The sequence below is a fragment of the Eublepharis macularius genome, chromosome 2 (assembly GCF_028583425.1).
Source record: "Eublepharis macularius isolate TG4126 chromosome 2, MPM_Emac_v1.0, whole genome shotgun sequence".
In the NCBI taxonomy this organism is placed as follows: domain Eukaryota; kingdom Metazoa; phylum Chordata; class Lepidosauria; order Squamata; family Eublepharidae; genus Eublepharis; species Eublepharis macularius.
The window spans coordinates 154285895-154310113 of NC_072791.1; the positions used below are offsets into that span (position 1 = coordinate 154285895).

Consider the following 24219-nt stretch of genomic DNA (forward strand, 5'->3'; position numbering starts at 1 on the left):
CACAGTAGTCTTCAGAACAACGTGCAACCATGGCAAGTATGACCACCCTCCTTCTTCAGATGAAAGGCTGAGGTCTGTGTATGATTACGAAGTGAACAAGAGAGTGGGAAAGGGAGCGTGAGAGACATTTTGGCTCTTATCTTGGTTACAACACTGTACTAGCTTACCTGCTTTTTTTATAGTAAAAGGCACATAGATATCCTGAAAGGATCTACCTGCAACATGCTATAAGCAGCCTATACATCCTGGACCCTTCCATGACCAGACAGGGACTTGTCCATTGGGAACGTGGGGAATGGACCCGGGTGGGGGATGTTTAGTTTTAATATGACTTTGGGCCACAGATACCACCCATGATGAGTGTGAACGGGAAGGCCTTCCTGAGATGGTGGAGTGCAGTTTCTGCATGCGGAGAAAGGGAAGGGGTAAGGGGGGGGGCTGCAATTAGTGTAACAAGAATGGGGTTAAAGAAGACTTGGCAGGGTTCTGAGAAACTGAACTGCAAGAGCTGGATATGTCAAGCCAGTAGACATGTAGACAGCAAGGCCCATGGGACTGTGTCCCTTCAGACTGGCCAGTGTGGTGGAGGGGCTAAGGTGCTGGCAGGTCTTTGACGGGAGAGACCCAGATCAAGACTAGTCTTAATTTCTCAGTGTAGCCACCTTCACAGCTTTGTTGAGAGGATATAATCAGAAGGAAGGGGATCTGAGGGATGCCACCCTCTGCTCATTTGAGGATGTGTGGGATAAAAATGTGATAGACAAATAACTGGCTTGACCGGGCGCTCTGCACACTTTTTTCGTACAAGAATATAAAATAGTAAAAGAAAGCAGTTTGGGCAGAATGGGAGGGATATTGGGACTGTTCCAGACTACAAGGAATTTACTTTTCATGCCACCAAACAGTTCTCCATCACTTCTCAGCCCAGAAGCGTCGGGACTCACCCAAACTCTCCTTAAGCGACACCTTACTGGCCTGGAAGCCCCCTCTGATTTCCAGTAGGGATATGTGTTTGTGATACTGGCGGTAAGGGGTGGGTTTATCTAGAGTTACTTGAAAGGCACTCTGCAGATGCTTGGTGACACTGTTATTTAGTACCCATCTAAAAAGCCCAGGGCTAGAGTCAGGCGGCCTGATGAATCTAGACAGGATGGACGAGTTATCAATTGACATGGCCGTGACGGAGAGAAATCAACGCGGAGCCCTCGCTGCCTCTGAAGGCTGGAGAGGGGGAGAGCAGGACCCAAAGCCGTTGAAATGCGGGCCTCCGACTTTCAGCGTGAGGAGGGGCGGCGGTGCTGGTGGTCCTTGGCCATGTGAGTAAGGAAAGCAGCTGCCCGAGTACTTCGACAATCTGCACCACAACGGTCCGTTAGCAATTGAACCGAAGCGAGTGCTGGGGACTTCACTTCAAAAGCGCCGCAGGAACCAGGGCCCCTGCCGAGGTATGATGGGCAATTTATGCCAGCCTGGCACCCTCTGGGCCGAGGATTGGGTGGAGGGCTCTCTCCCCCCCGGCGGGGGGCTGGTTGCTTCTGATCGACGCCCTCCCACGCAGAGGCTCCAGTCCCCTCGCCTCGCTCTGCATCCCAGACTCGGTCCCTCTGTCCGGAGGGAGATGGCAATCGGTGCGCTCGGAATGCGCCGCTTGGCACTAGCTCAGTCCCCTCCCTCCCGCCTCACTCCCCTGTCTTTCGCCGTCCCTCCCAGCGCTCCGCTTTGCCTGTCAGGGGGAGGCAGCCTCGTCCGTCCGTCCCTCTCTCCCTCCCTCTCTCCCTCCCTCGCTGCCTGCCTCTCCTCCTCCGCCCGGGACCGGGCTCAGGAGCAGCCGCGCACCCAGCCCCGCCAGTGGCTTCCGAACCCGCTCGCCCCGCGCGCTTTCTGCGCCTCCGAGGGCGCACGGTGCGCCGCGCTGGAGAAGGGGCCGGCGCCGGACTGCTCGGCGAGCTTGCAGCTCACCCTCGTTGCCGCTTCCCCCCCAGGATGCTGCCCCCGTCCCGGACCCAGCTGGGGCTTTTCTTCATCTTGCTCTGCCCGGCCAACATCATCGGGCTGTGGTGGTGAGTAGCGGAGGCTATGCCCCGAGGGGGAGTCCCGGGAAGAGGCTCTCTGCAAGTGAGGAAGACTCGGGGGCCTCTCTCTGTTCTCCACACCGACCTCTTGGACTGCGCTTGGAGGCAGGGAGCTCTGGTGACCCCCACGGGCCGAGGCAGCAGCCAGACCTAGGCTTTCTTGGCAGGGGACAGGCAGGGAGATGGGATGATTTGCAAGGGCAGGGTGTCCGACAAATCGGGGAGGAGGGCTTCTCGAACATTGGCCAGACACTGTTCCAACTAAGGGGCCAGTTCCACAGCCTGAGGTGCTCCTAGCTGGCCAGTGACCAAGGGGAGATCATGTTCTACCAGAGAAAACCGCAGCCTTCCCAGGAAGACACGATCTCGGCTTCACAGGAGCGTAAGACCCTGGGGGTCAGGCTCCCCCTTGAGCTCAATAGGCTCCCGGGGGAATGGTATCCTCATAGCATGAGGCCCCTTGACGCCCCCTGAAATAGCCTCCTCCTCCCGCCCAGCTTCCAGAGTCTCTTCCGTTAGGATCCAGGAACCCCGACGGTTCCATAATCTCTGAGAGCAGCCCCTCAAAGACCCCCCCCCCTTTTAAGGTCTTGCACTTCAAGGCGTTACAATGCTGGCTATGGAATAAATGTCCCATCCGCCACAGTGGCGCAGCCCCAGAGGACAAAGCGGTTTCCTTCCCGAGACCCTTTCCAGAAAAGACAGCCGTTTCCCCAGCGCCTCTTCTTTCCGCAGCCTCTTTCCCTTCTCCCCGCCCCGTCCAAGCCCTCGGGGGTCTTAAGGTAAACGAGAGTCAGTCCTGTCGGGATGGGGAGCCGACGCCGGGCGAGCGCTGAGCTGTCCTCGGGCTACATTCCTCCAGAAAGCAAGGGAAGGCGGGGGGACTCGGCGGCCGACCCTTGTCGAAAAGCCTCCGGATCTCCGCTGGAGAGGCAGGCGGGGGCACCTTACTTCGCCCTCCCCTCCAGTAAGTCAACTTTAATTAAAAAAAGACAAGAAGGTGTAAGGAAAAACTCGAGGTGATTCCGATAGCGCCCGCCTGCCGCTCCGCGCCCCTTGCAGTGGGGCCTTCATCAAAAGGTGCGGGGGAGGCAGGCAGAGTGGGAGGGAGGGGAAGGGGGGTTCGTTACACCAACGAGCCCCTAGCTGGGACCCAGCCTCGGAAAAGCCCAGGTATCTGTCGAAACATGACCTATTTAAATCTATTAAGAATTTCACCCAACCTGTCCTGATCCCTTTTTAAGTGCTTTCCAGCCCAGCTTCCTTCCGTGCAATTCGGGACATAATTCATTAGCTAAGGTGATTCATCTCAACATTGCCACACTTGCCTGACCTCCAAGATCAAGCTCTGGCTAACCCTTTCCCTGCCTCTTGCACGTGTGTGGTTCACTCCTGCCTGGTTGTCCCAGCCTGCCAGTTCCAGGGGACAAGGCCCCAGTGCCCTTCCAAAGTAGTCAGAGGACTGGTCTCTGGAGCCCAGAGCTGCAACACTCATCCCCATCTCTTCCCAGGCTCTCCAGAGGGCTTCAGGGTCATTGCCTGGCCTGAAAGTCCAGAAAAGTCACTAGCTCTTTACTGGCTTATAGGACAGGGGCATTGGGCTTCCTTAGGAAGAAGAGATTCCCTGTTAGACCAGCTGATCTCTCCTGGTAAGTGTCTTGATTGCCCCAGAAGATATAAGGGGGGGGGTTGTACACGTGTAGTTTGCACTAAGGGTGAAGCTACAAGTGATGAATGACACTTGAACGGCAAGTGTATTTCTCCCTATTCACTTGCCCTCCACTCAATCCACTTGCCGTTCAAGTGTCATTCGTCACTTGTAGCTTGGCCCTAATATACACATTTATCTACATTACTGAATTACCTGATACTTAGCATGGCTGCTGTCTTAATACATAAAAACCAAGTTCACTGGAAAGCATCTACCTCTGAGGTGATGCCAAGTTGAAAATTCTCTTCATGGTGATAGATCTGAGACAGCTCATTCATACACGCAAATCACTATCAGATGAAGTAGCCATCAAGGGCTGACCGAGCATGTCTGACCCAGTCCTATATAGTGCCACTATTTGTTGCCATGATTGTGTGAGCTCTCTCACCATGAAAACAGCTGCACATGGGTGAGGGACACTTCCAGTGATACACATCCTGACACCCGTGCCACCCCCCTGCAAAGCAGCCACTGGTTGTTTGCCTGAAACCACAGCAAAATAATTTTGTACGTCTGTAGGTATGCATACATTTTATTTAAGTAAAGTTAGGACATAAAACCAGACTTTTGTGGTATAGGCTGCACAAGTGAATCTTCAGAGAAGAAACCCAACCCTCTTAATCAGTGCCATCAGCCACCGTGTGGATGTGGACATTATACCTGATGTTCAACAGTAGTGGCCAAAAATAATACCCCAGCAGTCTTTCCTCTGAACACTAAGCACCTAGGGCTGAACACTAAGCATCTAGGGCTGAATACTCCAAATCTCTTCCTCCATTAACCTGTTCTACATTACTTCATGCCTCCACTTCCTCTGCCAATCCCAAAGATTGGGTTGCTACAACAGGGGACCCTTTCTAAGCTGGAGCCCTTAAAGTGATGTACCATGTAGAAGACTAGCTTCCAGTGCAAAACAGAAGGTGATGAACCCCAAATTTAGGTTGAGCAATAATACTGGGGGTCATTGAGCAGTGAATTTTTTGGTTTGCACTTTTATCCTTAAGTTCCTAGCAGTGCACCCCCTTGCAGTGGGTGCATTAGAATACATATGCTCCATCTTTCTTGCTTTTGTCTTACTTGATCCCAGGCTAAGATCAGGAGGAAACTCCACCAGGCAGGGGCAGATTGGCCATTATGGTGACTGGGGTTTTCTGGATGGGCTGATGACCTGGCCTCCTGGTTTTGCTAGCCTAATAGTGAGAAAGGTGACCAGCTGTGCATAATGCAGGGATGGCATCACCCAGCCTGCCCAAGCAGACTGGCCGGCTGGCTGTTTCTTCCTTCCTTCCTCTGCGGGAGGTGGGGGGGAGGGGGGAGGTTAAGGCCCTTTTCCGGGGCCATTTTTTCTGCTACTGGATGAAGTGCTTGTCTTTGTTTGTCTGAAGGCTGCTTCTTACAATACTGCCATCACAAGAAAGCCCCTTAGAACTGCAACTTGATGGGGGCAGCACCAGGCAGTGAGGACTTGCCTGTCTGTAGCTCATCATGGAGGATGACATTTTGTAGAAAAGCCAAAGGGTGCCATTCTCATCCCGCACCTTCACAGGGGCACAATCCACTGCCAAGCGTTGGAATGGGAACTCCATCACTGCGCTCTTGCCTAGTTCCTGTTCACTTCAGTAGAACCTGAACAGGAGAACTTCTTGGCACATAATTCCCAGTCTCTCTGCTCTGCCCTTCTTCATGGAGCTCCAAAGTTGCCAGTTTGCCTGTGGCTGATATCATCTCTGTGACGCGGGTTGCCCCTTGATGTGCTTTTGCCTCCATGCTGCCGCTAAACATCCCTGGCTGAGCCCTGTAGTAGCACAGAGCCACACAATTTGAAGGTGGACTGATCTGCCTGGTGCCCCAAACAACCTGCCCTGTGGATCAGCTGCCTCTCACAGGGGGAGCCACCCTTTGGGCACCAGCTGTATCATGGGAGTGCCTCTTTGTTCCATTGAGGGCAGCTGGGATGGCTGTTTTTCTGGACTTGGTCAGGATCACTGTTCTAAAGGGTATGAATCCCTGCAGGCAGAGATTTGTGAATGAGTTATAAATTTAAACACACATCAGGAGGATCATACTGAGATTTCTTTTTTGGCATGTGAATGTCTGTGTCAAGAGAAGCTATGACTGGAAAGGGGCCAGGATGTGGTGTGTGCAATCCACATATGTCAAAGTGAGGCACAACTGTAAACTCCCTGGAGCTAATCTTACTCCCAGTAAGTGACAAGTTGAGAGTCTTTCTGCAGACAATTACTTACCATTTTGTTCCATACGTAAAACGTCTTGCTATTTTAGTACACATATTTACTCTCAAAAGTGAGGGCTTCTTCTTCTTCTTCCTCTTCTTCTTCCTCTTCTTCTTCTTCTTCTGTGTTGCAGCCGGGTCTAGGGTGTGGTTAGTGGTGACTGCAAGGACATTTATCAGTTCAGGTCAGAGGGAAGTCAAGTGTTCAGCTCCAGCAAAGATGCAATAGACACAGATCTGGAATTTGCCTGGGATGATCAGGATGCAAGCTGTTTGGACTCTTGCATGGTAAAAGGGGGCTGGAGTCCAATCTGGAAGAAAGACTATGATCATCTTGTGTGTATTGGCAAAGCTGGAGCTAGGAGCTTAAGGGGATAATGCAGAGAAGGGCAGAGGTTCAGGACAGCCTAGCTTCTTTTTGGCTTTTATTTAAAATTAATTTTAAGAACTAACCCAGCTGCAAAAAGTGAAGAAAACAACTCTGGACACAAGTTTAGTACAAAGAGTCCATTTAGGCGATGCTTGTTGCACTCAGTTATAGGGTGAAATGGATCCAAAAACCTCATATATTTAAGATACTAAAAACTTTGGCTTCCCCTTCTTAGCCCTGCCTTGGTGATCTCAAGTTTTTGCTACTCAGGAACATTCAGGGGCCAAAGAAGCTGAATGTTGTAGCGGGGCAAGGAAAAGCCAGGCAACACTTAGTCTAGGAGTGCCTAGGCAATGTTGTATCTTGCACAGTGAAATGAATGACATTTGGGGAGAGAATTTGGCTCCTCAAAAACCTCCTGTTCATTAAGCAAACACCAAGTTTCTAGCACTTAAGAATATGAAACAGGTTTCAAACCATGAACAGTGTTTGGTGAATCTCAGAGTTGAGTAGACATCCTGTGGTCAAGGGGTGCAGTTTAGTGCCCTGCCTGTGGGGAGGGGGAGGACTGAGAGGGGGAAAATGGCCCTGGAAAGGGGCCCCACCTGCTCCTCCTTTACCCCTCCCCAAATGGGGGAGGAAGAAAGAGCCAGCCTGACTTTCCACCCAGCCGTGTGCTGCACACAGCCTGCCTGCTCCAGACAGGGCTTGGTTGAGTACAGAGTTCCTCGTGTGGTGTGGGTGCTGCAGCTGGCTACCCTTGTTACTACTTGCCTGGCCTGGCCCAGATCAGGGGGACAGGCCATCAGCCCACTGGAGAAATGTCCTAATGGCCAATCCCCCCCTGCTGCCTCTTAACTCTTTGGCTCTTTCTGTAATTAGTTGAAGAAATTATACAAAATGTGGTGTAGTGGTTAGAGTATCATACTAAGATCTGGGAGACCAGTTTAAATCCCAACTTTGCCATGGAAGCTTATTGGGTGGCCTTGGGCCAGTCACAAGCTCTTAGCCTAATTTCCCTCACAGTGCTGTTGTGCAGATAAATTAGAGAAGGAGAGAATGATGTTGTAAGCGACTTTGATTCCTCATTGGGGAGAAAAGTGGGTTGTAAATGTCTAAATAAAAGAAGCAGATATCTGAACAGTTGCTTAATGTGCACAAACTGAGGCCAAGTTTTCCTTGGCATGCAACTTTTGATTGTTTTTCGACCACAGACTATTTACAGCTCTGTTTATAAGGTACTGCTGTTTATTGATCCAATGCAAGCTTTTTACTTTGGCACAGTAGAGTATACTCTGGACCTGAGCAACTAGTCAAGCATTCCAGGAGCAATAACAGTGGACAGGTGACATGTGAGAGGCCTGGACCTCAATAGCCCACTGGAACCTCTGAAGGTTAGCAATTTCTGAGGTACTGCTTACACATTATCCATTATCCTGGGACAACACACCCTGATATCACCCCAGCTTCTGATTTGTTTCCATCTCTCAGGAACGTATTAGAGGTGGAAGGAAGTTTTTAAGCACTGCTGGCGAGATCATAGAACGGACTCCAGACATTTTGGTACCTGTGGCAGAAAATCCAGAAGACCCCTTTTATGGCAGGCGGGCGAAATAAATTTGCCTCCTGGCCCCCCAAATCATTCCACCAGCAATCCCTGCTGCTTTTGACATGTCTGCTTAATCCAACAGGGCTTGCTCCATAAAAAGGCAGGGTAGCCACCTCACCTTGCCTTCTGGCCTGGCTAGCCGCATGGCATAGTTCAGCAGTAGCCAGCCATAGGAATTCTCCTTGAGGTGACTTAGCATCCTGCCTTTTGATTCACAGGGTGACCTGCAACAAAACAAACAATCATGCCAATTAAAAACCCACATTTTAAAACCAGCAGCATTTATCATAAGAAAAACATAGCCGTTTCTCAGGATTTCATTTTTACTCCACCCTTCTTCCAAAGAACTCATGGCAGATAGTACAGATAGTTCTCTCCACGACTCCATTTTATCCTCACAACAGCCCCACGAGGTAGTTTAGGCTGATAGTGAGTAACCTGAGGTCACCCAGTGAGTTTCATGGTGGGTGAGAATCTGAACCTCAGTGTCCCAGGTCTTTAGTCCAGCACTCGAACTACTATACTACACACTAAAATCTGTGAAAAGTGTTTTTTATATCTTCTCTGAAATAAAGTGGTCTTCGCTGGTTTCTTGAAGGTTATATAACTTGATGGATATGCCAGGCGTCATCAGGGAGAGTTCCATAAAAAAGGTAACATTGCACAAAGGCTCTGAACCAGCCTGGCACTCAAAGCAAGACTTGATCTCCTGACCTTATTGCATAGAGCTGACTTGCAAGACTATAAAGAACACCTGTTTTGTGTGTGTGTGTGTGTGTGTGTGTGTGTGTGTGTGCACGTGTGTGCGTGTGTGTGTGTTGCAGGGGCTCACTATACCACATAACCAGGCACAAATGGTGAGTCATGAAACCCAGAAGCACTAACATCTCCTGCTTTCTCTAGGGCTTCAATGCAACCAGAATAACTATCTCAATACATTCGATTCAATAGGGAAGTATTCTAGTGTTGCCAGCTTTGGCTTGAGAAATTCCTGGAGATTTGGGGACAGTAGCTAGGGAAGGCAGAATTGGGGGGAGGGAGTTCCACAGGGGTGTGATGCCATAGAGTCCACCCTCGAAAGCTGCCATTTCATCCAGAGATTTCTGTAGTTTGATCTCCAAAGTCTGGAGAACTCCAGGCCCCACCGGGAGGTTGGTAGCCTTAGCTAAGACATGGGAAAACAGCATCCCCTTTATTATCATAAACTATCTTGATACCGAGTAGTTGGCAATTGTCAATAAGTAAGTTATGAGTCAGTGTCCCAGAGGGACTTTCTGCTCCAGGGAAAAAGATATAAAGTGCACGTATGAAGAATATATTTAATTCAATCTGGCCTTGCTGGGGAAAGTGAGTGAGATTTGACACTTTTGGCAGGACTCTTTGCTGTGTAAAGAAGTGATAGGTGCTCAGGATCTGACCCTTTTTGGAGTAATCTAATCACTAGTAAAAAGTTTGGACAGTAATTGTGGGTTGAGGGCATGATAGACATGATTGATCTCATCCAGTGGTTTTGACATTATCGCAGTCTTGCTCCTTGGGGGACAAGAAAACCCTAATTGCGTCATCTTAAATCCAAGGAGATGTGCTTATTTTCACCACAAACATCTTGGCAAAGAAGACTGGCCCCTTGATCTGAGTAATAGTGGATTGTATAAGCACAGATTAATGCCTTGGACAGTCAGTACTGAGGCTTGTGGGAAACACAGATTGAGATTTAAAAGCCACACTTTCCCAAGAGATTTGATATTGGATTCCAAAAAGAGGTCCAGTGTCTGTGGGGTTTTCATTCTCTGAAAGCAGCAGTATTCTGTAGGGACATGTTTTGAAAGGGGTGGGGGGTGGGGGTGGGGGTGGGGAGAAAGCCTCTCGAAACGGTTTGCCTGAAGACTTGCTTGTATTAATGCATCCATGAGTGGCCAGCAGAGGGCAGTAGAATAGGTGGAGGCAAGTAACATTACCAGTTCCTGCAACAATAATCAACTATGATTATGATTAAGTCACTCTTCTTCCTTCATGACCCTTTACCTGTTCAGAATATTGAGTCCTTTGGGGACTGGAGGGACTCTTTTGGCTTAAATACGAATGTACTCATTCCTAAGGGTTTCTGTTTGCAATCAAAGGCTCTTGATTTATTATTATTACTCCGCCCATAAAAACCACTTTTTTCCAATGAAAACAAGGAACAATGGACTTTTGGTATAGGTAGGCTTGCCAATCTCCAGGTGAGGCCTGAAGATATCCTGGAATTACAACTGATCTCTAGTATACAGAGATCAGTTGCCCTGGAATAGCAGCTTCGGAGAGTAGTCTTTAAGGCATTATACCCTGCTGAAGTCTCTTTCTTCCCCAAACCTGCCCCTCCCCAGGTTCCACTCCCCAAACATCCAGGAATTTCCAAACCTAGAGTTAGCAACCCTGGGTATAGGACGGAAGATTGGAAAAGTGTCATAAGAGTACAATGTAATTCATTTTCCAGGCATGTTGTGGGAGCTCCATTGTTGAAGTTGTCCGAAGAAGCTAATCTCCCTTGATTGTAAGCACTGCTTTTTGTAGGCTAGAAACACTTAGATGATATTGAGTCCACAAATGAGCAAGTTCAATTCCATGGCATCTGATGACATGCCATGTCAAAGAATGTTTGAAATATGAAGATCAGAATATACATTGATGGTTTCCTTGCCATTCACGCAACATAAATGATCAGACTTGTTTTTGGTTTAATAAATATATTACTTGTCCTACAGATCCCTTTTGGGGTCTGCTTGAAATGATGTATAATCTAGATGACAAGTGTTTTTTGGTTGACTTAGCCAACTGCTGTCTCATAGGTGTCTGTAATCTGAAAAGCAAATTTATCTGGTTTCTAGAAGACCTACCAATTTTTAATCAAGACATGGTAAATATTGTGCCTACAATTTCCACATACAGAAAAGAAAATTGTGTTCAAATCCTGTGTGAGAAGTGGATATTTGAATTTAGCCGTAATCTTTAATGTTACACCTCTCAGGTGTGGTGGGGGCAGTATGTAATGCCTTGTGAAGCTAGGGATGTCAAATTAATTATAGTGCCCAGTTACCCAGGAAGGAATTAGCTGTGCAGCAAAATATATTTCTGGGTTCTAAACCGCTGGAGAGCAACATGGCCCTGGAGAAGTTTATGGCCCTGGAGGACACAGAAGTTAACTGTCCTTAGAGCCACAATTTGCAAATGGTCACTTGGGCCCCTAGTAGAGCACCATAGCCATCTACTTGGGAAAGCATCTCAGTGTGCAACTTGATTGATTCAGGAAACAGAGAAACAACCCAATCAATGCCAAAGAGAGAGGCTGTGGGGATTACTAGTTGAGCCAATAATAGGAGGAAGGACAACTCTCTTCAGTTTGTATCCAATAGCCTTTTTTTTTTGGTGTGTGAGTATGGGGAATGGTGATTCTTTCCTAAGCATTCTAAGCATGCTACAGGCACATGTGGTCCTGATCATCTCCACACTGAGGATGAATGAGGACTGTAGTTAGTCAAACAGTTTGATTGTTTTCACAAATCATTTCTGGTTTTGTTAAGCAAGTTTTATGCTTACTAGGTATGATCAGTTGTTTTATTGACCCAGGAGTACAAAACCTGACAATAGCAGTTTCTTTCTTTCTCTGAATAGGTCTTTAAGCTAACAACCATCAGGTATCTTCCAGTCCTATAGTGCTTTAATTCAGGAAATATAATGATCTCATCTTAATTATTTAGGATTACTTGGTGTGTCTTGAAGAGCTTTATGTTTGTATGGGGTGGGGGCAGTGGGGTGGAAGATGATACAATGGAGTCAGCTCCCCACATTGAGATCATCACTGTTCTACAATAACACCAGCCTGGCCTATTCTTGTGCCTTTAATAGCAGCGTGTTGATTCATGGACTAACAGGTAATGCTTTTTATATTATAGAGATAAATGTGATCACCTGTACAGCAATACCTGTTATTAAAAGCATCCCTACTTTCTAGATTTGAAGCAATATTGAAATCACAGCCATCCTTTATGTGCAAATCTTACAAGGATGGGTCTGTGAATACCGTCTTGGCCCCCTCCACATATTCATGGAACTGCGTTCATTGTATTACTAAGCCGGGTCTGTTCCTGGTACCAGGAGGACCAGATGCAAAAGATAACTGGGTCCTTTAATCTTTAACAGTTGTACAAAGATGGAATTTTTAGCAGATGCAGGTTTTACTCTTGCATGATAAATGGCACCTGCCAAAATATTCTTCTCTATAATTATTAAACAGCATGTACACATACACCTTTTAAACATGTGATCATAGTTGTTTTCTCTTGTGCTCATAAGCCAAACTCCCTCTCTGCTTTCACATTTGAAAGACACACTAGAAATTAATGCTGATTTCAATTAATTTGTTTTGTTTCTCCTACCAATCTTCAGGTAGGCAATCCTTTTTAAAAATTATTTAAAGTATGGCATATACATTTATTCATTAATTGCTTTATTATTATTATTGGAAAAGAAAAATTGTATTTAAACAGAATTCAAAAACTGCTATTATAATTTAAGGGGGAGAAAAATTGAAAGTTTGTGGTGTCACAAGCACTGGCCATTCAGGATAACGCGTAGGTCATTTTTCTGCAAACTTGCAAAACTCCAATGAAGCTAGTTTCATTGCATTGGATACATCTGTGGCACTATGGAGTGACAATAGTTTTCTCAGTCTAAACTTGACATATATGCTCATTTCCCAGCAAGATCAACATCTTATAGTCATATATTGGGTTAATTTAAAATTTTAACAATTTTACTAAGGTTTCAAAGCCTACCAGTTACAAATAGAATGAAATTAATAGTAAAATAATTGGTTACAGAAGCAACAGTTTAAGATTGTTATGACAAAATACAAGTTTCTACAGTCGAGTTACTATTAACTCTAACAGGAAATAAGAAAGGACAACAGAAATATAAGGATATTAGAATATAAACACAGCATTTAAAAGATTATTAGTAGTCTAAACTTAAATGACCAATTCTAGAGTTGAAACATTCCTATAAATATTATACTAGAATAGCAATTAAAATAAAGAGGTTTTACCAAAAGTGGTTTATAACTGCATTAAGAGATTAAGAAACAGTCTTACCAAATTGGCCAAAGTTATTCAATAGTTATGAGGGGGACAGCTGTTTTGCTTCACTTGGTTGTGATTGCTTTTGTTCAGGTTCAAGAGAAACTGCTTAGTAATGGCTTTGGTCAGTGTTTATAGGCTCCAAAACTACAGGCATATGATTCCAAGTTTCAAATGTAGAACCACCCCATACTGCCCCAGATAAAGCACTTTTGGTTCAGTTCTATTTAGAGCTATCAACCAGCTACACCTCCAAAATGTTAAAAAGATCTTCCTGATATTAGTTTGGTTGATGTCCAATATTCCTCCATATATGACAATGTCAGGGGCTTAACCTAGAGCTTCTAAGACTACAAGACAAATGTTAGACTTGTATCTAAATTGCCAGATCCTTGATTTGCTCCTTTTTCATGATGAACTTTCCAGAACTGAGACTATTTTCAGGTGCCTGATTAGATCTGAGCTGGAGCTACTCATCTCCAGAAAATGATACCAGGAAGTATTTTGAAACCACAGTTTCATGGGATCTTGGTATTCCCATAAAAGATTCAGGTGCTTCCAAGATATGCTGTTGTAGTGAGATCACTCTGCAATTGCAAGAGGATAAAGGTAATTTCCTCCTCAAAATGTCTATGAGCAATATTTGAATTGCAGTTCAGACATCTTCTCCTGTGCAAATAGTTTTTGACAAGTCTCTTCCATGGCTGTTGCAAAGACAAGGGGTAACATGATAGCCAATAGTATACTATGCTTATTCTCAAGGTAAATGTGCATAGGGTTGTTTTAAAGCAGGAGACTAGTCTCTTCCTCTCTTTACAGTAGAAGGAGCAGCATTTGGGTGAGACAATATTCTTTCCAGATTTCCCCACTCTGGCTCAGTTTGTGTGTGTTTTAAGCTACACGATACATTTCTCCCAGGTACATTCCTGGGTTGGGTTGACAGACGGCCGATTCCAGATGACTAACCTTAAGGCGCTTCATGCCGCCCTCTTCCGGATCGCGACGGGGAAAATGCGAAATATCACGTTTCCTCGCGCGAGTTGCGTCATGAAGCGCCTCAAGGTTAGTCATCTGGAATCGGCCATGGTTTGAGAATTCCAGCCTTTCTGCTTCCCAGTGTTTTGAAACATTTGATTCAGATCAGGACTTCTGTGCAAGGAGGGGGAACTTCAGCCTTCCCCTCCTGCATTGACTTTCTGACCTGAAGCAGCCCCAAGGAGTCACTATTTGCCCTACTGCAGAAACTTAACATGTACATGGGCCAGGGCAAAAGTTTCTCCAGTGTGGCAGACAGCAGCTCCCTGAGACCATTTTGGGTTAGGCATATGGTGTGAGAGGAGGGAGCTGAAGAACCTTTTCCCTACTTCCCCCTGCAGATATGTCAAATTTACAAGTTTGAATACTTTTTGGAAGACCTGTAAAATGTTCTGCTTTGGGCTGACACTCATCTGCCAGAATTAGGCAGCTGTAGGGCAACTTTATATAACTGGGTATTTTGCTTTTATTGTCTGTGTTTTATTTTCAAGTGCCCTTGGTAAAGGGAGAGATAAAAACAGAGCTGAAGGAAGTACAGTTAAAAACAGCATTTGATGCCACACATCTGGGAGCCTCCCACACAGGTTGAGAGGGAAAAGGTGGATGATGGAACAAGGCAGTTTGGCCCCTTGCATCATGTTAATAAACAGCAACAGATCTGATGAAGGGTCTACATGAATTTATCCAACATTTTACAGGTCCTCCAAAAAGTATTCAAGCTTGTAAATTTGACATATCTGCAGGGGGAAGTAGTTCCACAACTGGAAGAAGGCCACCTATACTCCCTTCTTGCAGCTGGAACTTGGTATTTGGAAGCCAAAAATGAGCCCTCTAGAGCTTAGTACTGTCTACCGAGTGGCAAGGCAGACTCTGAGGTATTTTGGTCCCAAGCAGTTCAATTTTTTTTCTCTTGATGATCCGCAAATTCTTTCCATCATCATTCGCTCCTTATACAAGGATTACTCTGCTTCCTGTCATGAATGTAATCTTTGACATGCCTGTACATAAGAAGATAAAAAATAATATCCTAGAAAAACTGAAACATAACATCTCTTGCCAACACATCCTTATATTAATTACTAAACAGAATAATTTATTAGTTCGGATTTGCTAGTGCACTTTTGGACTTTTCAGGCTCAGATTTTTGAGAGCTTTCACTGTCTTTTGGAAAGGGGGGAAATAGGAAGTTCCTGACCTTGTGATGAATGGGTTGGTCACAGTCAAGACTAATCATTAGGAATGATGCAGCAGGGGTCCACACACCTGGTAAACCTGTGGGCACTTTTGGAATTTTGAGGAAAGGTAATAGGTGCCACCACAAAATGGTGGCTGGAGGAGCCATCTGACAATATTTGGAGGTTCCAAGCCAAGGGTCCTGCTGTAATGGGGCCCAAGGATGATGCCACTTGGGGTGTTCTGAAGCACCTCCTACTCCTGGAGTTGCCACTTGGGGTGTTCTGAAGCACCTCCTACTCCTGGAGTTGCCAACTGCCTGGAGAAAAATGTCCTGTCCCTTTAATAGAGGTTTGATGGGGTGTTGCATACCAGGTGATGTTATTAACCTTCAGGCCGTGAAAAGCTTCACATTCCACACATTAAGCATCTGTTATTATAGGAACTGGACATTTTTCTTCCAGCCTGTTGGTAACCCTACACACAAGTGGCCTACACAAATAGGAACCTGCCTCATTGAACTGTGGTTCATAAACAAACAGAAGCTGAGAGGCCACACCTATGACTCAGACAAGTTGAGTGGGAAGAGATGGGAGAAGGTAGTATGGCCTTTTACAGTGCTTTGATTGAGACTAACACTGGACAAGGAGGAAGACTGAGGAAGAGAAGGTCATGTCTCCTAAAAACTACTTCTGCTTCCATACAGAGGAAGCCAGACTAACTAGCCCCTTACTTTGAAAGCCCTGAACCTTGAAGGTGGTCATTATATATACTTACTTGCAAATAATAGAGCGAAAGATTTATATGATCTGAAGAGAAACCAGAGTATAATAGAGCTTACTTCTGAGTAAACTTGTATAGCTGCATGTTGCCCCTTGCCATTAGATTTTGTTGCTACTCAAAAGTGTTGCCATTAGACAGAGTTATAAATAGGCCTGGCTGTACTTGCTGCAGAATCAAAAGTAGAACAAGATTAGATTGCTATTTAGTTAAAGTTGCTTGCAAAAATGCCCTGAAGTTCTCCCAAGAACCAAAGACCTGCAGGATATAAGAAAGAGCATCATCTAATGTCCTGGCACTTGTCCCCAGATTTTAAGAACACCAAACCCATTTTGGATGTATCTCTTTGCCCAGAGAATTATGGATGTTGGGCCGTGGGATTGAGGTTTTATCAGTGCAACATTTGGGCTGCTTAATTACTCAGCTGGGAAGGCAGGAATGAGTCAAACACATAAGTGACGTCCAGGAAACTCTTTAACCCAAAGCATTGGAGTCGAGGTTCTCTGCCCTCAGGGTATTAGAGTCTGGTTGTATGATTATAACCATCCCTTCAGACCTCCATTCCGTTGTCACTTAGCCTGTGCCACCTAAAAACATAGCAGATGAGCTGCAGTCCATCCACTTCTAAGAGAATCCTCAATGCTTTTGCGGCCAGTGAATTTATTTATTTGCCATCTTTCCAGCACAAAACTGTGGGAGAAGGGAAACCTGTGGCTAAGATCAGGATGCTGGTGAAAGATCTGGGTCTGGTTCCCAGTCTGCCAATGACTCTCAGGGGGATCTTGAATAACACACTTCCTGTTTGCCTTTATTTGTTCATCCATCTTTCCCATCACAAACGCTCTGCTGTTTATACACAGACCCTAAAATAACTTGTGTTTGTTACAAACACTAATGGCTAGCAAACCTATTGTCTTCAAGGGAACTTTGCACACCTCTGTGTTCATAGTAAACATTCACATGTGTTGGGGGGGGGGAGTTCAAGACAGTTTGTAAAATTCTTATGCCGGAACAGGATTTCTTGTCAGGTGCATGCTCAAGGCCAAACATGCTTTGTCTTTAGAAGCATTCAAGGCTGCCCTGAAGAGACTCCTGTAGATACAGTATAAATGCCTAAAGGTAAAGGTAGTCCTCTGTGCAAGCACCGAGGCATTACTGACCCATGGGGGGATGTCGTATCACGACAGTTTTCTTGGCAGACTTTTTGTTATGGGGTGGTTTGCCATTGCCTTCCCCAGTCATCTACATTTTACCCCCAGGAAACTGGGTACTCATTTTACCGACCTCGGAAGGATGGAAGGCTGAGTCACCCTTGAGCTGGCTATTTGAACCCGGCTTCCGCCAGGATCGAACTCAGGTCCATGAGCAGAGCTTGAGCTGCAATACTGCAGCTTACCACTCTGCTCCACAGGGCTCTAGATGCCTATAAATCCCCAGTTTTTCCTCCAGCGCATTAGCCATGTATCCTTTCCTAGACTGGAGAACATTTGAGTCTTCCAACTTAAATGGCTCTTCCAATAGGAGGAAAAGCCACTGAAGCTGAAGAGCACTCTTTAGTTGATAGAAAGACTTTCAGCTCAGCTCAATGAAGTGGTACCATATGTACCAAGATCTTCTGGGCCCAGTATATTTTTTGCATGAAGGGCTCCTCTGGGGCTGAGGAGCGCAGTCTCAAGCTCAGTGACAGCCTTTTTGAGCTTTGGGACTGCCACATTAGGTTTACTTGCACTGCCCATTAGTGGCCCTACGGATAGTTCTCAGGGCACATCATTGGAACGTCCCATTGGAACGTCCAATAGACCAAGTAATCCTATATTCTACTTCCATGTCTGGTCAGTTTATAAAGAATTGGCTATATTTCATTGTCTATTTGGGGAGAATTCTGAATACTGACAATGGGTTTTTGATTAAGGAAGTTGGACAGTGTGCTTCTGGGAGCTAGGCAGACGCAGATGCCAAAGCACAATGCTTAAGAGGGTACAAACTGGAAGAGATTCGCTAGGGAAAGAAGGTGAGAGCAAGGTTGAGGTGCCAGGGTCAAATTCATGCTATACAGTGCAGTGGCTTCTGTACTTAACCAGGCATTGCAGGGTTGTAGTAACTACTGGAGGGAACCCACTGTCATATCTCACTCATCCTTTCAACAACAAATCAGTCTTAGGGTTGCCAGCTGCCCAGAGACAAATGTCTCGTCCCTTTAATAGAGACACAATGAGCTGTTATTTACCAGATGGAAGAGCCCCGTGGTGCAGAGTGGTAAGCTGCAGTACTGCAGCCCAAGCTCTGCTCACCTGAGTTCGATCCTGGCGGAAGCCCGGTTCAAATAGCCAGCTCAAGATTGACTCAGCCTTCCATCCTTCCGAGGTTGGTAAAATGAATACCCAGTTTCCTGGAAGTAAAGTGTAGATGACTGGGGAAGGCAATGGAAAACCACCCCATAAAAAGTCTGCCAAGAAAACGTCGTGATGTGACGTCCCCCCCATGGGTCAGTAATGACTTGGTGCTTGCGCAGGGACTACCTTTACCTATTTACCAGATGTAGTTATTTACCTCCATGCCATGGGATGTTTCAACTGCCTATTTCCATATGTCAAGTCTCTGTTAAAGGGACAGGACATTTTCCTGCAGGCTCGTTGGCAATCCAAGTTGGTCTTTAAAGTGCCACAAAGTTTCTGTTTGTTTTTGCAGCAACAACTTAACACAGCTACCCCACTGGATGTTCTCGAGTGATGTGTCTTACATGCCAGCACTCTTGTCTTGGTGCCTCTGCTTCCCACTTAACAACAGTTTCTGCAAGTACAACTTTTCTGAACATGGCAGCTCCACACCAGGAAAAGGTGCTGTTTTGAGACTCTGTCTGACACGTTAAACACACAAGAGCCCTCTCAGAAAGAAGCAGTGATGACCCTAGTCATTTCTGATTTTAAAATCTCTGGAAACTTATATAGACAGAACTTGCATGATATTTAAAAAAACAGAAATAAGCTCTGGACTAAATTCAGCTATGAAGATGTGATAGTTTCCATTTCAAATTGTATTGGAAATTCTTCTAGTCCCTCTTGCCCCAGTGGTTGGAATATTTCTGATTTTAGATTTAAATGTGAGGTACATTCCCTTCTCACAGTCCAATGACCCAGATGGTAAGAGAGACACTGGGGCAGGTTGATTTCCAGGTCCAGTATTCAGCAATTGTAAGTGACCCCCCTGAATTGATGCAATTCCAATTTGTTGCATGAGAAAGGAGGGGTTCTTGGAGCATTTTGTGAGTCTAAGGCCCATTCCATGCTTTTTCAGGTAATACCAAAATCTGATTTGCCAGTGCAGTGTAGTGCATAGATGAAGTGTTGGACTGGGATTGGGAAAACCTGTCTTTAAATCCTCACTAAGATATGAAACTCATTGGGTGACCTTGGGCCAGTCACGATCACCTTGACTAACTTCACAAAATTGTTGTGAAGATAAAATGGAGTTGGGGGGATTCTTGCAAAATACTAATATGGGTACATATTCTCTTGGGATCATATAATGTATATGACTACATTTTACTAACCTTGACTGTAATTTTAGATTTAGAAATTCTATGGCAACCAGTAATTATTCTTATCAAGTATGGTGGATTCAGCATTCACTCAAGCAAGATCTTCAAGGTATTAAGCAAGCTGCTGCCTGGAAATCTTTGTCTAAGATTGCTTTTGAAAAGCAATATTTACACAGAAAAATAATGTGGTTTAAAAATCAGTGTGTGCTCATAGCATCAGGCACTAAAACCTAAATTTCTTTCTTGCTGCAACCTGTTGAGAGACCACATACCTCCACCTGTATTTCTGTAGTTTCAATAACTATTCAAAATGAAGTTGGAATTTAACATATTATGCAAACTTGATTTCCCATTTCCTATGTATGTGTGCATAAGATTCACAGAATGAATCAAATGACTTATACAAATTAAAGTATTTTTTAAAAACTAACAACCTTGAACAAATTTTGGCTATTTTAGGTACCTTTAGTAACAGCTGTACCATAAATTATTGAGAATGGCGAAGTATTAACCCCCAAGTTACATATTAATGACTGAGAACTATGTTACTTATTTAAAGTCATTCAAAGTTCATTGAGACTAAGAAAAAAAGATCAGTTGGACTTGAGTTAAATTAAGGAAGTCTCCTTTTCTAATACTTTGTGCTTCTTTAAGTCCTGTCTGACTAGCACTATTGCTAGATGTGGGGCCACCTCAGGCTTCAGTAGCAGTTGGACTAGAGTCAAGAAAGTAAGCTTTGGCAGGGTAAATCAGGTCTGGGGAAGAAGCAAGGTGGGTTGTATCCAGGAAACCCAGAGCAGACAGGCAATTTGTGGACAGCTCTAAACCCAAGTGCAAACTTCAAGGCAAACAAACCCCAAGATTGAGATTCAGTATTATGAAATTCTCCTTTTCATCTACCCCAAGTGCTATTTTAGGAGATTAATTTGTATCTTCAATCAATCCTTTTTGATTCTTGAACTACTTGCATTTTCATCTGAGTTGCTGCTACCAGCTTTACAGCGTAATCCTATGCAAGTTACTGTGCTCTCTGATTTCAGAAGGACAGGCACAGGGAGCAAGAGAGCATGCTCTGAGATTCAGTTCAAAAGGTTGGCCAGATGAGATGCCATCATTTTCCTTGACACAAATCATGTCTGAGCCATTAATTATTGCATGCAAAGCAAAAATTAAATGAACACAACTTTTTAAAGCATAAGGTGCAGTGATGAGGGAAACTGAATTCTTGCCTGTCACACAACTGTCAAGAAGCTCAGGAATCTCTTTGCGCACACCATTTTAATGCTTCTTCATGAGCCAACAAAGTCTAAAACCAACCATGCCCTCAGGTGTCTGCAGCCATGAATGCTATAAAGTATGGAAGTAAAAGAATACCCCTAGCTTTCTGCAGTCTGATTTACAGAAATGTCATGACTTAGATCCAAAGATGTCCTTCTGTTTCTACAACAACTGCTGCACATCTTGTGCAAAGAAAATTGTGAAATCCAAATATGTATACTTTGGCTTGTGCAAGAGATTGTGAATTTGTACAATCTCTTGTACAAAGAACTACATCAGTTGTTATTCTTGTGCAGCACTAGCTACTCTTTTCCTGCTGCTTATATTTCTTTGGATCCAAACGTAGTATACTTGGACCATCTCAAGGCTGGTTTGAGGCCATTTTACATGGGAAGACTTCCTCTATTGATCTCCTTTTCTATGAGGGGAAACAATGTGTGTGCACCATCAGATATGATGACACTTCACAAGTATCTTCCATAGCAAAATAAATATTATTCTAAAAAGATGTGACCGTATCAAAAGCATGCATCTGAGAGCTACTGCCTTGATGTCCAAAGGACATGTAAACTGATCCTATGCATGTTTAATTGAAAGCAACCCCTTACTCCGAAGTAGCTACATAAAACTTGCTGAGCAGCTGGATCTCACATATATTTACTTGGAAGTAAGTCCCACTGAGTTTAGTGGGGTTTACTCCCAAGAAAGTGTATATAGGATTGCTGCCAAGATTATGCTGAGAATCCTGGCAGTTAACTAGCATACCTTATGTCTGACTTGCCAAAAGACATGGGTATAAGCTCTTGCAATGATAGAATTTTAATCACTGGAATTACTTGCAGCTGCATGTGAGTGTAAATAATAATATAAGCAGAGCCCCTTAGCTAATAGCAATTGACATTTCTATCTTTCAGTAATTTGTCTCGTCTTGTATTTGTTATTCTGTTGATCAGCAGCACCATGTCTACAGGCAATGAGTTTCACAATTCAGACTATGTCCTACATGAAATAAATGTGTGTGAGTGAGGTATGAGCTTTCCTTTGTTAGTTCAAATCTGCTGCTCTCCAGGAGCCCCTCCAGTTGCAGAACTATGTGCAAAGCTAAAGCAACTATTGCTTATTTCTTTCCTCCTAATCCAGCCATGCTCTCCACAATATCCTCCACTTGCTTCTTTTCCAAATCCAAAGGCAATTGTTTTAGCTTTTCAAGACCCTAGAAGGTTGTACATATTTCAGTGATCTATATGGAATCTAAAAAGTTCTGTTTGTTTTCACTCTGCCCAACTCACATTACATTTGAATTCCCCCCCCCTTAATTGTATGCAGTACACACACACATATGCGCATGCTTTATTAAGGTAGCACTCAAGGGAGTGAATACCAAAGTCAAGTTTGCAACATGTAACTTTAGCCCTGCCTTTTTGATTGCATTCCCAGTTCTTAATTACATAATCCCATCCAATGAAAATATATCACCCTCTCAGTCATGGCCAGAATAGGCAAACATGGAGCCCTCCCCCATCTGGGGTTATTTGCAGTGCCCAAAAGCCCCATCTTTCTGGGGTGGGACTATTATTTCTTCCTAGTGCCAAGCTGAGATCTCTGGGCACAATGTTTGTACTAATAACAGAGCATTGTAAAGAAAAGAGCTGCATAACTTTAAAAAACAATTCTGTAAGAGAGTACTCCCTCCCCCTTTTCTTCCAGTCTCTCTATATTCACATTTTTACATACAAACCTGCTGGCAAGCAAAGGCTGAGACTACCCATTCCTCAGCCCTTGAGAGGAATGTTTGGTGAAATGAGGCACAACAGGAAAGCAGGCTGCAAGCTCTCTACTGCATGCAGAAAATATCTCTATTCGACTTGGTTCAATGTTATACTTAAAGGGCCTCATACTTCAGGTTTATAGCAGGGAGTTCTTCACACAGGATGGGAGATTCTGGGAGCAAACAGAAACGTCATCCCAGAGATATACACTTCAACCAGTCATGTCTATTTCAGGCACACAGTTCTCTGATGCTATGGGTTGTGCACATTTCAGGGTCTTTAAAAATGCAGTTTGGGGGTTCTACAGAAGGATGGGGCAAGACAGGAGTCACTGATAGGCTTGCTTTATAATATGTCCCACTGAAGGGCTTTGTTTCCCAGAAGCGTGCATAGGTTTGCCACCTTAGTGCAACACCTCCCTCCTAACAGCCCACTCCTAAGATCAGTTTCCTGGGAACTGAACAGATGTGAGCGAGCTTCTGAGTAGACTTGTTTAGGATTGCTCTCGGAAGGCTCCCACACGTATGGTTTAGGAAAAGCCTCAAAGCTGACTCTCCAAGGAGGGTAGCAGCAGAAAGGAACAGCTGCTAAGCAAAGCAGACCTTTACTGGGGAACAGGAAGCTTTGAACACGCTGTTTTAAAAAATCAATCCTAACCAAGCATGTAAATAAACAAAAGTAACATGGAGGCCGCATAATCTCCTGAAAGCATTAGGGCACTTTCAAAAGTGATGTTTAAATCACCCCTGCCTCACCCCCACCCCGTAACTGGAATGTAAACATCGACTACAGCTCATTTTCATACAATTCAACAAGTACATGCCTTTTAGCCTGTGAATGCACATTCAAGTTGAAAATGGCTCTTTATTACCCTAATTAACATAATTCACTCAAATGAAATATCAGGCATAGGGTTGCCAACTCTGGCTTCAGAAATTCCTGGAGATTTGAGGGTGGAGCCTGGGACAGGTGGCGCTTGAGGAAGGGAAAGAGCTCAGCAGAGATGTGAGGCCAGAGAGTCCACCCTCCAACATAGCAATTTTCTCCAGGGAAACTGATCTCTGAAGTCTGGAGATCAGTTGTAATTCTGGGAGAACTCTAGTCCCCACCTGGGGGTCAGCAACCCTCATCAAGTACATGACTTCCAACATGAGAACAGCGGGGCTCACGTCCGCATCTTTTTTGAAAAGCTTAACCCTCTGATCTCAGATGCATGTAACTGAATGCAGTTACGGAAAGGCACTCTGCACACGCTCAAGAACACTCTTCCTCTCCAGGTGAGCCTTCTCATTAAAAAGAGGTTCCGGAGCGCCGCGCCAGTGAGCTCTGGCTTAGACGAATTCCGGCTTATATCACATCCTAGGAGTGCCTCGGTGCAGACGCAAGAGCCTGACGACTTTCAAGGTCTAAGCCGGTCCAGCTTTTCGGCGGGCGTCCCGTTAGCTACCACAGCTGCCCAATCGGTAATACGGGAAGGGGGCGTGGCCGCCGACCGCTGCGAAGGCCTCCCGGCTCGATGGCCCCGCGCCCCCAGAAA

At 45.1% G+C, this 24219-nt stretch overlaps 1 protein-coding gene across 1 annotated transcript in view; it reads left to right on the forward strand.

Annotated features, from left to right (window-relative positions):
• The first annotated feature begins 1823 nt into the window (after positions 1-1823).
• Positions 1824-24219, forward strand: part of WNT6 (Wnt family member 6) — a 35272-nt gene continuing 12876 nt past the window's right edge. Inside the window, exon 1 of the mRNA XM_054971837.1 lies at positions 1824-2060. Coding sequence (XP_054827812.1) covers positions 1984-2060 — 77 coding nt within the window. The 5' untranslated portion in view covers positions 1824-1983. The remainder of the gene's footprint in view (positions 2061-24219) is intronic.